The 16,347-nt window shown below is 45.0% G+C and overlaps 1 protein-coding gene across 2 annotated transcripts in view; it reads left to right on the top strand.

Annotated features, from left to right (window-relative positions):
* The window catches only part of CYFIP2 (cytoplasmic FMR1 interacting protein 2), a 191,463-nt gene that overhangs the window by 36,385 nt on the left and 138,731 nt on the right, over window positions 1-16,347 (top strand). For both annotated transcript variants that reach the window (XM_069199646.1, XM_069199644.1), the window contains exons 5-8: window positions 283-384; window positions 614-795; window positions 2,012-2,108; window positions 2,546-2,674. In XM_069199646.1, the coding sequence (XP_069055747.1) occupies window positions 283-384; window positions 614-795; window positions 2,012-2,108; window positions 2,546-2,674 (510 nt within the window). The remainder of the gene's footprint in view (window positions 1-282; window positions 385-613; window positions 796-2,011; window positions 2,109-2,545; window positions 2,675-16,347) is intronic.

Here is a 16,347-nt window from a genome sequence, read left to right on the forward strand (position 1 = left end):
ATGAGTATATATCCTGTTGTCCTTGAATGGTATATCCCTGTTGCTGTTGTGTGGCAACCCTGTTTCCCATGAACTGCATTCTTGAGTGATGGTCCTTTTGCTAATGAGCGTGATCTGGTTAATTGTCGACCCTTTTATAATTCAATGACATCCCTTTACCAATTCATAAAGGCTCTAATGACCATGAGGAGTGTTTCCAATACCACTGAGTGACATAACCATTGCCTAAGAATAAAGTCACTCCTGTTGTCATGAGTGACACCCCTGCGGTCCTCTTTTCAGGTGAAGTGCAATGAACAGCCGAATCGTGTTGAGATCTATGAGAAGACAGTGGAAGTGCTGGAGCCGGAAGTGAATAAGCTGATGAGGTTCATGTACTTCCAGGTCAGTATTGTGAGGGGCAAAAACAAGCCCTACGGTAGAAGGTATGGGGAAAGAGAAGGGTGACTGTAAGCAGAGGTGAGAATGAATTAAAGAAGGCAGGTAAGGATAAAAGACTGATAAGTCATGGTGTACGGAGAAGAGTGAATAGCAGATGAGTGGCATCAAGCTGAAGGAAGCATTTGGCCCATAGCCTCCCTAAGGCCCACAACTGTTCCTTCTCTTTTTGCAGCGAAAGGCGATCGAACGCTTCTGTAATGAAGTAAAGCGGCTCTGTCATGCTGAGCGCAGGAAGGACTTTGTCTCTGAGGCCTATTTGCTAACTCTGGGTAAATTCATCAACATGTTTGCAGTGCTAGATGAACTGAAGAACATGAAGTGCAGTGTGAAGAATGATCACTCAGCGTACAAGAGGTAAGGTCAGAAGAGGTAGACCTGTTTGAGCCAGAGCGATTGGGAGTAGGAAAGTGGGAGACTCAAGGGGAATACATACTACACAGGGTTAGACTGAGAGGGGCTTGGGGGAAGGTCCAGCAGAGAGAAATCCCTAGAGAAAGGCAGATCTGGGGTAGAGGGAGGGCTGAGGTGAAGAGAATATAAAGAAGTGAACCACAGGGAGAGGGAATCCTGGGACAAGAGAAATAAGTGAAGAATAAGGCCTTGGATAAGAGCGGCCTAACTAGATGTAAATCAGATGAATGGAATACATGAGGCAAAAGGATATATGTGGTTGGAGGAGAGACACTAGTGAATGGGTACGCCTCTTCAGAGGAAAACCATGGTGATTTGCTGATATTTTAACCAGCGGACAAGGGGGGGCCAGGAGCCAGATCTATAATTTGTAGATTTTATTTTCCTTTTGTAAGAGTAGGGCTAAAAGAACCAGAATGCAAAGTACTGTGACCGACATATGAGTACTGGCCAACAAACGAGTACTGGTTGAATATCTCTAACTTGAAGGGAGATGAGACCCTAGGGTCTTGTCTTGTTGGAAGGATAGGGATTTGGAAACCTGAGATGGAGAGGGTGATTTTACAGAGACTTAGAAGAGAAAGGATACAGTAGGAAGGACACCATTTAAGACGACCTATGTGGAGAAATACCAGAAAGAGAGGACTCTGTGGGATGGGGAGCAGTACCTTTCCATGTGTGCAACTCAAAGAAGCACTGTGCTGCAAAATGGGCCTTGTTCACACTAATATATGATGTTGATGCTCAAGTGTGATATTTGCAAAGGTCACCGAAGTTGTACTGGGGAAGATGAGCTCCAGATCACTGGACTGCCCTTTGATATCACTCCGGTGTTGTTATTACATGGGGCGCCCATTATCATGGATTGGAAGAGAAATTCTCACAACGTTCAGGCAGATTTGACTGTATCTAGATGCATGATCTATCTAGTTAGTGGTGGCTGAGTGGGTGCAATAGAGAAAAACGTCCTAGATGTTAAAGAGAAGAACAAGAACCTAACTTTTGGAACCCCAGAGACCAGAGGTAAAGTGAAAATGGAACTGCTTTCGAAAATTGCCTCCCCATTCTGCGTTGATTTGGTATCTCACCCTAAAATAATAAGATTTCTGATTCACCTTTGTGACGACTGTGTTGTTTAATGTGATTTCTCTGCCTGTAGAGCAGCACAATTCTTGAGAAAGATGGCCGACCCCCAGTCCATCCAGGAATCTCAGAATCTTTCCATGTTTCTGGCAAACCATAACCGGATCACCCAGGTCAGTGTGCAATTAGGAGTTCCCCACCCTCGTTGTGAGACTATACTTGATCTTTGTGCATGCTCATGTAAGGATCTAATCTCCCTCTGTAGCCCTTTGTAATGATATACTCAACCTTTGTAAGATTCTGCCGTCTTGCAATACACTGTATATAGGCCTACTTTGTCTCTCTTTGCACACACCTGTGCAAGTATCTCTCTCTCAGCTCTCTTTTTAAGGACCTGCCACCCATTTGCAAATCTTTTGCAAGATTCTGCTATCTTTGCACAATCTATATAAAAATATTACAGAATCAGGCCTTGCACTATCCTATTAAGGATCAGATCTTTCTTTAAGCACTCTATATTACTCTCTGTTTTTTTCTTTCTCTGCACACACAGTGATTGACCTATTTCACAGAGTTAAAGGAGTTGTTTTGAACTGTTTTGTTTTTCCAGTGTCTACACCAGCAGCTTGAAGTGATTGCTGGCTATGAGGAGCTCTTGGCTGACATAGTCAATATTTGTGTGGATTACTATGAGAACAAGATGTATCTGACCCCCAGTGAGAAGCACATGCTCCTAAAGGTAAAGTTCAAAATACTTATATTGATCATGCTAACATTGTGTATGTTTTCCTGGGAAGTAGGTGTTTATGAAAACAATAACTAGAGACCTAGTGTCAAAAAAACATACCGGTTTTCCCGTTCACCACACTGCTTACCTAAAACACTTACTGCATCTCCAGTACTAATATCACCACAAAAGCTCTTCTGATACATCTTAATTTTCAACTTGGATCACCGCCTTTGATTCTGAGTTTGCGAGGTGCAGATGTTCACTGTCACCCAACCTCTCTCTTCTCCATGAATGGCCTGTTCACAGAGGGGAAGAGCTGCTATTGCAGTCTCAATACCCTAATACAGCGTGTTATTAAATAATTTCCCCTGCTCCGCACTCTGCAAGAACAGGGCACAAATCTGTGATACATGGCATACTAGATAAACACACAAAAAAGTACACAATGGCTTATTCATTGTTGATATACATCGCATACAATTATATAAAAGCGAATAAAATAGAAATAGAAATAAGTGAGAATGGGACCGCTGGCATTTAGAATCCAAAACCCAGGATGGCCAATGTGTACTGCTATCTGGAGGGTCATTATAGGCAGTAAACACTCAAAACTGCTAGTACTGGCAGAAAAATGCTAATAGCTGGATGATGAGTAGTCTCAGTAGATTAGTAGTCATTAGGGTGGCATGGCAAATGTGCCCTTTAAGAATGCATACAATGCCAACATAGTGCCAAGTCATCTTTATGGTTGAGCTTCTTTACTCTCAGGAGCTTTCTCAATGGAAAACGTGTTCTTTAACTCTTTACTTGCTCTTTTAAGGAATTAACAACTTCAATGTGTCTGCCATAAACAAATGCCCTAGCCGTCAACAGGGAATAGATTGTAAACCTCCATAATTATAATGCATTAGCAGAGACGGCTTTTGCGTTGGTGGCGCCTGGTGCTACTGTCTTTGTTGGCACCCTTCTCCCCCAACGAACTCCTTCACATATTCCCACTCTACGACCCACCAATATGGCCCTCTTCTTGGCCCCTCTCTCACATTTATTTAATTGCTAGCCCTACGTATCCCAGTGTAGATTGTCAGAGCACTTTACATCACCAACATTATACAGAAACAATGAGTCATACAATTGTGTAAACCGGTGAATAGGAAATGTTACTTACGACAATGAGGACTACAAGATGTAGGAGTCACATGGCATCCATATTGATGGGCATTGTATGTTAAGAGTGCTTGATCTGGAGACAGAAAGAGACAGATTATCTATGTTTTTACGAAACACAGTAACCAAAGTTGCCGCTCTGCATTGTGTGAAAAGGAGAAAGCACAACAGCACCATATCTACTTAGCTATGGTGCTGTTGCTCTCTCGTCTAGTACTGCCGTACCTTAGGCTGCCTTGCCCCAATACACTTACCCGTGCATCACAGTGCAAAGCTGTTTGCGTGAGATCAGACTTAGGTTTTATACTGGAAGAGTACCCTTCCAGCTCAATCTTCAATGCTTTGACAAAGTGTAATACTTTACCACTTTGTATGTGTGATGTATAGTGAGGCAGACATGCAAATTTGGAACTGTAAAAAGAAAAAAGGGTTTTTCTCCAACTTTATGCCTACTTCAAGGAGGTGTATCTTTTGATGGCAAAGTTAGTAGATAGGAATTCACCTCAAAATCTATTGGTGAATGCATGGGACTGTCCACATTCCACCCATGGTACACCTCCTTGATGTAAAGTAGTGTACAGGGCTATTTTGTGTTAGCTGAGGGCTACAGTAGCCCTCATGACGTATCAAGGTGTGTAATACAAGGTGTGTAAGCCCCTCCATAGCAAGAAGGCCACCACCATTCCGGTCCCCTTTTTGCACAATTTATCTGAATCTCTATATAAGATTCTAAGGGTCCCCTCACCACATTCTGCAGGGTGACCCATCATTTTCTGTTACTTCACTATACGTTGCATATGCTCAGTACATGCAGTATTGTCTCCTATAATCCTAGTGCACAGTGCAAAATATAACTATTCTGTGATTGAGAGAATTTGGAGTCTCTCTTTGTTGGATGATGGATTTGCCCGGGAGATCACCATCAGTTTCTTTTGTGATGTAGCCTATATAGTTTTGGTTGTAGTGACTTGTGGCACACCATGTTCTGTAAATACCTAACCTAAATTATGTAACATGTCTCTCTCTCTCTCTCTCTAGAAATGGTGTGCACTGAGTAGTGTGTTGACTTTATAGTTCATTAGCCAATAAATTATAAAACGTGGCAGTATGTCTTAATGATAGATCGTCGATGACGATAGACGTCTGCGCCCGTCTGCGCCCGTCCGCGCCCTGAAGGGCCCAGAGCCCAGAAATGCTGTTCCTTTTATCACAGACAGGTTAGTTTATTCTCCCCTGCAGCTCCACGCACTTAGAGGGGCACAACCTGGACTACCTCCTTTAGTATCCCCTGGGTCCTCTGCCTCTTCTTTCTGCCCGACCTGCCCCAGCACCTGTAAGGCTGTCTCACCCCCCGCTTCTCTCCCATCCGTAACCTGTAAATTTCTGCTCCTTAACTCTCGGTCTTTACCAGCTCATTCCCTTCACATATATACCCTTATAGAAGATCTGTCCCCTGACGCCCTGTTCCTCACCGAAACCTGGTTGGGCAATGACTCAGCAGCAGATATCTGCAATTCTTTACCCTCCACCTACTCTATGGTGCATGTAGATCGTCTCCATGGAAGAGGTGGCGGCTTAGCTATTATCTACAAAAATAACCTTCGGTGTACCACCCTCCCCTCTGATATCCCGGAGTGTGAAAGCTTAATTTTCTCCCTCCACCTCTCCCCTACCTTTACTTTCTCAGGTTTGCTTCTCTACCGACCCCCAGGACCTTGCACCTGTTTTTTAGATTCCCTGCCGGAAGTGGCAGCGAGTCTTATCTGTAAATCCCCTAACTTTACTATCCTTGGGGATTTCAACATCCATCTTGATAATGGAAATTGTCCACACACAAGGTCTCTACTTGCGTCTCTCTCTGCGCTTGATTTAAATCAACACGTAATAGGACCTACCCATACCAAAGGCCATACGCTGGACCTTTTATTCAGTAATCTCCCTGTCCTCACTACTCTGCCATCCCAGCCTCTAACCTGGACGGATCATTGCCTTCTATCTTTTTTTTCCCCCTGCAATGTTACTCCAGTTGTGCAGTCTACCCCCCCAACTTTTGGTCGCATTTGGTCAAAACTGGCCCTTGTGGAGTGGCGGGCGGCTCTCCAGACCTCCTTGGGGGCCAGCACCCCCTCCATTTCTGCAGATTCATTTAATAAATGGATTTCCTCCTCTTTGGATAGTATTCTGCCCATCAAATTGAGATCTAACAAGCCCCCCCATAAGGCCAAACCCTGGTTTTCACCTTGTCTGCTAGAACTAAAAAAAATGTGCAAAAGGCTAGAAAGAGCCTGGAGAAAGAATTACAGTCTCATTGATAGAGAAATATATAGGCAATCTGTCAGACTCTGCCATCAAAACATCAAAGCCGCCCAGTCCTCCTACTATGGATTAAGAATAGAAAGCTCCTCCTGCTCACAAAAGGAAATTTTTCAGATTTTTAAGGAATTAACTATAACCCCTATGCCCTCTCCTCCCACAGAACCCTCCACTGAATATAGTAATCTTTTGGCATCTCATTTTAATGACAAAGTCATTAAGATATACTCTGGGTTCCCTTCTCCTCCTCCCCCAGGTACAGTAGAGCACCAAATGATGGATCCCTCCCTCTCCGGAACCACATTAACTGTCTTCACACCTCTTACTGATACTGTTGCCACTAACTTCTTCTTCAGATTAAATCGGGCTCCCCCCTGGACCCCGCTCCTCCCCCCATCCTCTCGCGAGTTTCAGATATTGTTGTACCTCCCCTCACAGAAATACTGAATCGTTCCCTATCGTTAGGTCTTCTCCCCCCTCTTTTTAAGCATGCCATTATTAAGCCTCTGTTAAAAAAACCGAAACTGGACCCATCTCTGCTGGAGAATTATAGACCCATTGCTCTTCTCCCTATTTCAACAAAATTTTTGGAGAAACACGTTAATCACCAATTAACCAGCTACTTAGAGACCCATGAACTCCTCCACCCCACCCAAATGGGTTTTAGAGCCCATCATAGCACGGAGTCAGCTCTCCTTGCAGTGACTGAGTCAGCCAGGCAGCTTTTGGACCAAGGGTCCCATGTGGCCATGATTCTGCTTGATCTCAGCGCTGCTTTTGATACAGTGGACCACAACCTTCTCTGCCGCAGGCTCTCAGAATTGGGGATAGGAGGCCTGGCATTGTCCTGGCTGTCCGCTTTTGTCAAAGGCAGATCTTTTCAAGTCCTGGATCGAGCCTACTTCTCTGACATTTTTCCTTTGACTTGTGGAGTTCCTTAGGGCTCTTCTTTGAGCCCAACTCTTTTTAATGTCTATTTATCCCCGCTGGCTAAGGTGATCGCTCCCTACAATTTGTCTTTGGTCACCTACGCCGACGATACTCAACTTGTGGTGTCCCTATCCAGCTCCGGGAACTCGTCGGCAGCTAACCTCTCGTGCTGTATGAAAGACATTGGAGCTTGGATGGTCCAGTCTAAGCTCAAATTCAATGACAGAAAGTCAGAAGTCATCGTACTAGGCAATTCCCCCCCAGCTCTTTCGCTTCCGCTGTACTCTGAGGCTTTCAATAATCTTCCTCCCCCTAAGGACCAGGTAAAAAGCCTTGGTTTCTGGGTGGATTCTCGTCTGACCATGGATTATCAAGCAAAAAGAGTCTCCTCTATATGCTTTGGCATCTTAAGAGTTCTTAGGAAAATCTCGATTCTTCTTCCCCCAATGGCCAGAAGAATCCTCGTTCAAACTCTTATCCTCTCCCGGTTGGATTATGGGAACTCACTTTTTCTCAGCGCCCCGGCTTATGTTATAAAAAGGCTACAAACAGTCCAGAACGCAGCCGCCCGGCTTCTTGTCAATCTTCCCAGACATGTATCCGCTAAACCTGCTCTTTCCTCGCTTCATTGGCTCCCTTTCAAGCAACGTACCTATTTTAAGGCCCTATGCATTGTTCATAGAGCTCTTCAACATAAGGGCCCAATGTTCTTTAGAAAGCGGCTATGTCTTTATGTTCCTTCTCGAAGTCTGAGGTCCTCCTCCTCTCGTCTTGTGACCATCTTGAGGTCCAAGAGAGCTTGGGGGGCCAACTCCTTCCTTACCAAGGCCGCCCGTCTTTGGAATGATCTTCCTTCCGATCTACGTCAGGAACATTCAGAACTACTTTTTAGGAAAAAACTCAAGACCATTCTTTTCTGTAGGTAGCGCTCTCAACTCTCCTAGTGACAGCACCGGTCAGGTTAGGTTAGCGCTGGGATGCCTTCGGGTCACTACGCGCTTTATAAATTCTTAAACTAAACTAAACTAGATTACTATTTGGTCTGTCAGATAAGCACATTTCTGCACAGTGAGTATGCCCTTTTTTACAGTTCTGTTTATTGTAAACAACAAAACATAAAAAATGAAGAAAACAATACACTGCCATGTATTGACTTAATCTGATAGAGCCAGTTATCCATCATCCCACAACCATCTCTGTGCCCCAACCCATTCCCCTCTCCGCCCATCCAGTGGTCACAATTGAATCAGGTTGAGTGGCAAGCAGGAAAATCGACATCAGTCCAGCAATAGGTGTACAGGGGTTGCCTCTGTGTTCATTCCATTTCCCCCATATCTTCACCCATTTTTGGGGACATCTCTTTCCTTCATGCACCACCTTCTCTGCAAGCATGCACAAGTCCATGTTGTTTTTCCGGTCTCTCAATTGGGGCATTTACTCCACCCCCTACAAATGTGCAATGTCGTGCTTCGCTACCATCACTCCCAATGTTATCCAAATTCAGTCGATGCAGGTTAGATCCAATGCTTCCCAGATATTGAGGAGGCACCACTTTACAATAGTTTCAATGCCACATCCACATACATTATTCATAAAGTTGACCACAGCTGTCCAGCTTTGTGTATTGGGACAGGTTCATATAATAAAAAAGACTGTACCTATCTGACTGCTGTGTCTTAAACAGTGTGGATCTACGGCTCTGCCCTTTTTACTAAGGTAACACACGAGTAGTAGGACCTATCTCATATTTTTAGTTGTACCAGACAGAGTCTGGACTATATGGCTGCTTTCCTAGAGGATGTCATTTTCAAGACCTTCCAGATCCTGCTCCCATTGTGCCTGTAAATGTTTTAGGGCATCAGGTGAGTTGTTTATTATCTTCTGATAGGTAAGTGAAATTGCCTTACTGGGCATATGGCTGTGAAAGAGTAGTCTATCTTTCAGAGGGGAAGCTACGGGGAACATCGTACCTGCTGGTATTGCCATCTGCAGTGCATGTTGTATCTGCTGGTGATGGTATTTTTCAGTATATTATAGTTGATACTCATTTTGCAATTCTATGTAAGGGACAACACCTCTTTTGCACTGAGGTCTCCCACCCTTGATAGGCCAATGAGGTCCCACTTATCAAAGCCAGGCTGTGTCCCTAGTGTACTCATACTAGCTGTGTCTCAAGGGGGTGGGTGGCCTGAGTTATTTTGTCTCTCCATCCAAGCATCTGGAGAGTTGCGTGCCTGATGTTCACTGTCACTGCTGTTGGGCCTTTGAAATCTCTTTGGTGTAATCCACCGTCTATGGCCCTAAGATAGCCCCTGGGTGCATTGCAAATCTATCCATATGATATGCAGGTTTACTTATCGGGAGGTGCGCCCGGTAATTACCTGCAGTTAATTGCACGGCCCTATTGTATTTTTGAATGTCTGTGAGGGCAATACCACTGTCATACCAACCTCTTGTCAGATTTTGGATGGGAATCTATTGAGGAGCTCCATTCCAGAGCAGCGCACACGTTTTGTTTTAAATTTCATTGAAGCATGAGGTTGCAACTGGGTATGGTGTACTCTGTAGCACGTAAAGAAAACAAGGCTGTGCCATCATTTTGGAAAAGAGCTGCCCTGCCAAGCAATGACAGGGGCCATGCCCTTCATTGCTGAACATCATGCCGAGGCGTGCAAGAGGTGGCAATAGACTGTTAACATAGAACCTTTTGGGATCAGTGGTAATGTACATTCCTAAATATCGGAACCAGTCTCGGACCACCGTAGCCTCACAGTCACTGGGCAAACGTGGCACGTCTCCATGGAGGATATATATCAGGGACTTCTTCCAGTTGATGGTGTAGTCCAAATATCTACCAAATTGGGTAAGTAGCTGTATGATCCTATTGAGCGTAAAGGCTGTGATGGAGAGCAGAATGTCATCAGCGTAAAGTGAGATTTTATCTTCCATTCATCTCTGATCCAGGCAACAAGGGGTTCCAAAATAAGGGAAAATATTATTAAGGGCGAGAATGGCCACCATGTCGGGTACCACGTTAGAGCCAAAATGTAGAGGACACATGTCCACTGACTGTCACTTGGGCCAAAGGATCCGTATAAAGGAGCTTTATCCAACTCATATATCACAGCCTGAAGCCCATCTTGTTCAACACCTCAAATATGTAAGGCCACTCAACCATATGAAAGGCCATACTAGCATCAAATTAAAGCACAAAGGCATCTTCCTGTAGGTCTGCAGTTTGGCCCAAGACACCGTGGAGTCACCGCAGGTTACGGGTTGTGCTCCTCCCTGGCATGAAGCCAGCTTGATGAGACTTGGGATTACCTGTACTAGGTCAGAGGCCAGAATTGTAGCCGTTATTTTAACTACAGCATTCAACAAGGAGATTGGCATTTAGAAGGTGCACTTCTCTGGCGGTTTACCATCTTTACGTATGACCACTATATTGGCCAGCCATTAATCTTTGGGGTGTGATCCCCAGTCATGACTCTCCTTGAACATTCAGAGACTGTAAGGGGCAATCTGTATGACCATTAGTTTGTAGAGTTCAATAGGGATTCCGTTGTCACCCATTGCTTTGCCAGAGTTTAACTCACAGATTGCCCTCACTATTTCTCCTTCAGTGAGCTCTTCCTCTAAAAGTGCCCTGTCTGTATGTGATAGGCTTGGGAGCTGCAGATTGGCTAGCAATTACCTAGATTCTTCCACTGTAGCGGCAGCAGCTGGGGAATATAAATGGGCATAATAAGTGGAGAAGGCATTTGCCACCTCTTGCCCCCCCTCACTCGCTCACTATTGTCAGTTTGTATGTCTAGGACCCAGCGGTTCACCCTCTCTCTTTTGTCAGGCAACAGCAGGAGCTTCCCAGGTCTGTCTCCCCCTTCATTGAGGCGGGGTTGGGCTGAATGGTCACTAGTCTTGGCCACGTTGGATACAGAGTCCTTCTATTCCCTTTGCATTAGGCTTATTGCGTGGTGGATGTCCTGTTGTGTCTTAGTCACAAATTTGGATTACAACTCAATTATTTCATATTCTAGTGTCTCCAGTTGTGCTCCTTTATCCTTTTTGTGCTCTGTGATTAGTGAGAGGCCCTGTCCCTTTATCTCCATCTTGTATGCCTCCCAGAGTGTCTCTGCAGAGTCCATGGCACCGACAACTCGTTTTCAGTGAAGTAATACACTGTGGCCTCACGAAAACTCTCTCATATGCAGGGTTTAGGATACCAAGAAGTAAGTGTTCTTGCTAATTTGGAAAGCTGTATACCGTCCATACTGGGAACTGGTCTGAGATACCTCTAGCCAAGTGGCAAACCTCACTGAAGTGGGGGACATAATGTGCCATGGTGAGGATATAGTCAATGCGGGAAAGACTCCTGTGTGCCTCCAAGTGAAATGTACATTGTTTTGTCATTAGGTTACTATGGGAGCACCATACATCCATAAGTTCAAGGGCTGCTAAAAAGTCAGCCAATGGACAATGGGAGGCCCTCGCCAGTCTGAAAGGAAAGCAATCAATCTCGTCACTGAGTGCGATATTAAAGTCACCAGCCATCAGTAAGAAGCCCTCTGGAAGGTGGAGGAGCAAGGCACTTAAGTCAGAGAACACATTGTCATGTAATCGTGGAGAAGCGTATGCGGAAATTATGTTCATTGGTTTATCCTCCCATATTCCAGAGATCACAACGTAACACTGTTAGGTATCAGGCCAAATGCGTTGCACAATAAGTGGTAATGCTTTGCGCACTAGGAAGCGTACTCCTCTTGAGCCGGAGGTGTAACCCGTGTGGGCCACTATTTTGTATCCCTACCGGTCTAGGGCATGATATGTGTTCTCTTTGACATATGTCTCCTGGAGGAGGACTACTTCAAAGGAGTGTCTCTTAATGTAATGTAGTGCAAACCCACGTATAATTTTGCCTCCTAAGTCACTTACATTCCAGGAAAGCAGTTTAATAGTTAATTCCACTACCGAGTTGGCGATGGGAGCATGTGAGTATGGGGTAGTGTGTAAATGTCTAGTTGGGGGGTGGAGTGGATGTCAGGGAGATGGTCTACACAACAGAAACCCCAATTCGAACCCCTCTCCCTGCCTCCCAGTTTGGCAGACCTCAAACTGCCCACCTCCCCAACTCTGCAGAGCGGCTATCATCCCATAACATTGTTCAAACTCTTAAGTGGTTGTGACCATTGCTAAGTTATCACCCAAACTCCTCCCCCAAGAAAGGAGTAATTTTACCGAAATTAAAGGCCATATGTACGAACACTTTTTCCCATAGACACAGAATGGGTAAAAACCTTTGCTACATCTGGCCCTAAGTTTAATCTCATAGACTACTTCTCTGCACCCATGTCATCTGCAGTTCAGTGGTGGGTTTATGAACAACTGACAGTACATTGAAAACATTTCAGTCCAGTGATGTTGAAGGTCTGCTTGTCGACAATGAACAGTCCTCCTGCTGTTGCACTTAATGGGATCATAGGCCACTGCAGATCAGGATGTCTGTTCTTGTTGGGATCTGGTACGCTGTTGCAGAACTTCGGGTTCACATCGGTTCTCAGATGCCTCGATTTGTCGCCGTCTCTGTCCCAATCTAGGACATGGCTTGGAGCCTCTAACTGTCCTCCAGCCAAACCCATGCATCTCCAGAATTAGTAAAATACCAGGTTTTACCATCTGTCGCTATTCTTCGCTGGGAAAATCATGAAGTATTTTATCTCCCGTTCTCTCAAGGCCCTCTTGAGCTCCAGAAAGCTGCACCTTCATTTTTGGACTTCAAGTGTGAAGTTCAGAAAAAAGGTAATGCTGGTGTTTTCATAGGCAAATGCTGGAGAACTTTGAGCCGCTTGTAAGATGGCATCATGGTCCCAGTAGTTAAAAATACTAGCTATAACAGGGCAAGGAGGTGCACCCGGATTGGGTGGAGTGCATGGGACCCGATAGGCACGTTCCATTAAAAAGTAATTTGAGAGGCCCCTTGGTTGCAACATTTTGAGTATAGGTCTTCCACAAAAAAATCCACTGCAGGCTCTTCTGATCATTCTGGGACTTCAATAATATGAACATTATTGCACCTTCAGCAGCCCCCAAAGTTCACTTGACCCTCCAAGGCCTTTGTGGTAGCACAAAGTTTGCCGTCCTGTTTTCAAAGTCATATTGTCTGTCTTTAGGGTGGCAATTGAGTCCTCTACCTCCATCATCTGGGCCCCCATGTTGCGGAGGTCCGCCCTTACTAGTGTAACCTCCGTAGATACTGAGTCAATTCTGTGTTTCAAAGAGGTATGTACCCCTTGAATTGCCTCCATAATGTCATGGAGAGTGAATGGCTCTCCCTCAGATCTGTAGGAGTCTGCGTTTTTTGGGTCCCAGTCATAGAGGAGGAGTCTTTAGGCAGCACATATTTTTCAAGTCTGGTTTGGTGCATATTGTGGGCCCTTTTACCTCTAGTCATTATCTTTGGGTGCATGTATTTAGCAACCAGCTGCAAGGTAAAGTAGCAGTGGGAAAGAGGGGGGCACCTTTGTAACTGCCACTGCCTGCCAGGGGATAGTAAAAGTTTACCCTGTGGCCTGTCGGTTTTCCCTCTCAGACCCCCAATCTGCGCAGGTTTTGGTAGTGGGGAGTATGTCTATCAGTGAGGGCCGCACTCAAGGCTCCACTAGGGAGGACGGACATCTAACAATAATGCCCAACAGATCCTACCATGAACCTGGAGGGCCACAATGCAGGATGGAATGATTTTGTAGTTTGCCAAAACCAGAAGGCCTTTAAGGAGGTATAGATGCCCTGACACTGGATCACTGATTCTAAACAGTATCACGAGGCCCATGGCTGGAGGCGGTAGGAGCCACGAGGAGAGATGGGTCTCCCTGGTGCTCTCGGAGACAAGCCAGGGGTCCCGCTCCAGCTCCAATCAGGGCATGTTGTATAAAGTAGTCCTGGTCACATGTGTCTCTCTCCCACCCTGACAATGTGGACGGAAGCCGTTGATGCAGCACGGTTCTCTCAGCCCCTCACCTACCAGGCAGAGCCTCAGTCATCTCCTGCAGGTACCGGAGGGTGCCGCAGGTGCAGGGGAGGAAGGAAGTGGGCTGCCCGTTCTGGATTTGTGCCAGCGTCTGCCTGTGCTGATCAAAGATGATGGCGGTCGGCCTCAGCTGTTGATGAGGATTTCATATTGGCCCGGGCAGAGCAGCGGACTGCTGCGTCTCTCTTGCCGTTCTTCGCGGAGCACTTCTGCCCCTGATAATGCGTCCCGTCGTAGATAATTTACTTGTCTGGGACTCGTTTTAGGCCAATGAATCTTTTGACCCTGACTGAAGATACCTTAGGACGAGACAACTAATCAGCATATAAATCACTAGGTCAATAATTTTCTCAATATTCAATATGTAAAAGTAAACCAATCTAGATAAATGCATCAATAAAGTCTGATCACACCATGACCTTTCAACCATGAATGACCACACACAATTAGTAAGATTTACGTTATTTTATTCCCTATTGATTACACTCTACTAGCAAGTTTATTAGTCTCAAAACCAGAAGACACATCAGCAATGTCACAATGTGGCAACTAGAGCAAGATTTCATCAAGGCAAAGATCATAAACATCAGAACAAAGCACGACGTCAACATGGATTAATTTTATCAGAGTATCATTAGCGCATTATTCAACAAAGCATTGATTCAGTCATTTGTCTATTTGCGTCCATTTTAGTGAACTCCTTAACTAACCTCGAATTAGCATTAGCATGTTGGGCTTCATGCAAAACAGTTTAGCAACACAAATTTAGAAAACATCTAACTATGGGCTCTATCAAAAGGTAGCAGTTGGTACCTAGAAAGGAAAGGCAAACAGACAATTACAATTTCATTATCATATAGTTACCCTCCGTAATGGGTCAGCATACAGAGTCAGTCTTCGTCCTCAGGTCATCAGTTGATTCGCCATCAGCCAGGAAACACAGCAAAGTTCAGCAAGACCGGGCAATAAGGGACACCTCCCTCATGAGGAGGAAAAGTATGAATTAGGCAGGACAAAGAAAAGGATGGTTCGAAGAATTAAACCGCAAAGTCTTTAAGACCGAGCGACAGTGTCTAGGTAATAACAAAGGCACGTAATGTCTGATTTCTCCTCGTGTCACAGGATTATATCAAACTTGTTGTACAGTCCCCTAATTTCCACTTGGGCAAACTTTGGTGCATCATTATCTCCATCCAATAATCGGGTAATCACCTCATTAGAATTGTCCGTTTAGAACAGTTCTCACGTAGTTTATTGGCTCCTGTAATTGACGTCTCCAACGGGTAGAATGTCAGGTACAAATGTTTAGTCTTTCAGGCTCAGTCAGTAGCTCCATTGTCTTTACCAGTTCAGGCGACCTTGTACCTGTTGCAAGTTTACACTGTTGCATTCAGCAAGAATGTCTCCTTGAGCAAGTCGAGTCTCATGAGAAAAAATTTACTACGGTTACACACATCTTCTAGCTTCTGGAAAAGTACAGCTACATGTCCTCCAGCAAGTCAGCACATTGCACGTTAGAAAAATATGAGACCGGCAGCTAGGCCCCGAATCATGCTCACTAAGCCTAGAAATTAATTTGGCAAAACCTTAACATATAATTCTTAATGCTAACATAAAATCATACATTAGTACATTAATAATTCATCATTAGTCAATTCATTTACCATCGTATACATTGGTGGCCACTCCCCGTGGGCACATTTCAAACATGCATTTAGTAAAACACAGCAATACAATTTCTATGCGGCATCATTAGGCATTAATTTGCAAATATTTCATGTTAATTTTGATTATAATAACTACACTCCAACACCCCCTACCTTTTAAGTGGTGAGCCAGGAGGATTGCCATAGGCCGCAGTTCAGGTCCCTCGTGCCGGGGAGAGAGGGCGCTTCTTCCGATCATGCTCCTTCACTCACACCCTCAGTAGCCGTCAGTCCCCAACTCCAGGTCACAGCTCCACCCCACCATGAAGGCTTCCCCTTGATCTCCGGTCAGTGTCTCTTAGGGGCAATAAAGACAGTTTTTCAGTTTCCCCGTGTGCCGCAGCCTTCAAGTATTAGGCTTGGCTGCCACATGGGTCGGATATTGTAGCGGATTGACGTGGATTAGACCGGTGGATGGTAGACGCCACTTTAGACTGCTTGGAAATGTAATGCCTTCCCTGCAAACAGCATCTACTTGAATACTTGCTGAAGTAGTTCCCCTTTTCATAATGAGGCCGGATTTCTTGATGTGGGCATGTGCC

Source organism: Pleurodeles waltl, chromosome 7 (assembly GCF_031143425.1).
Source record: "Pleurodeles waltl isolate 20211129_DDA chromosome 7, aPleWal1.hap1.20221129, whole genome shotgun sequence".
In the NCBI taxonomy this organism is placed as follows: domain Eukaryota; kingdom Metazoa; phylum Chordata; class Amphibia; order Caudata; family Salamandridae; genus Pleurodeles; species Pleurodeles waltl.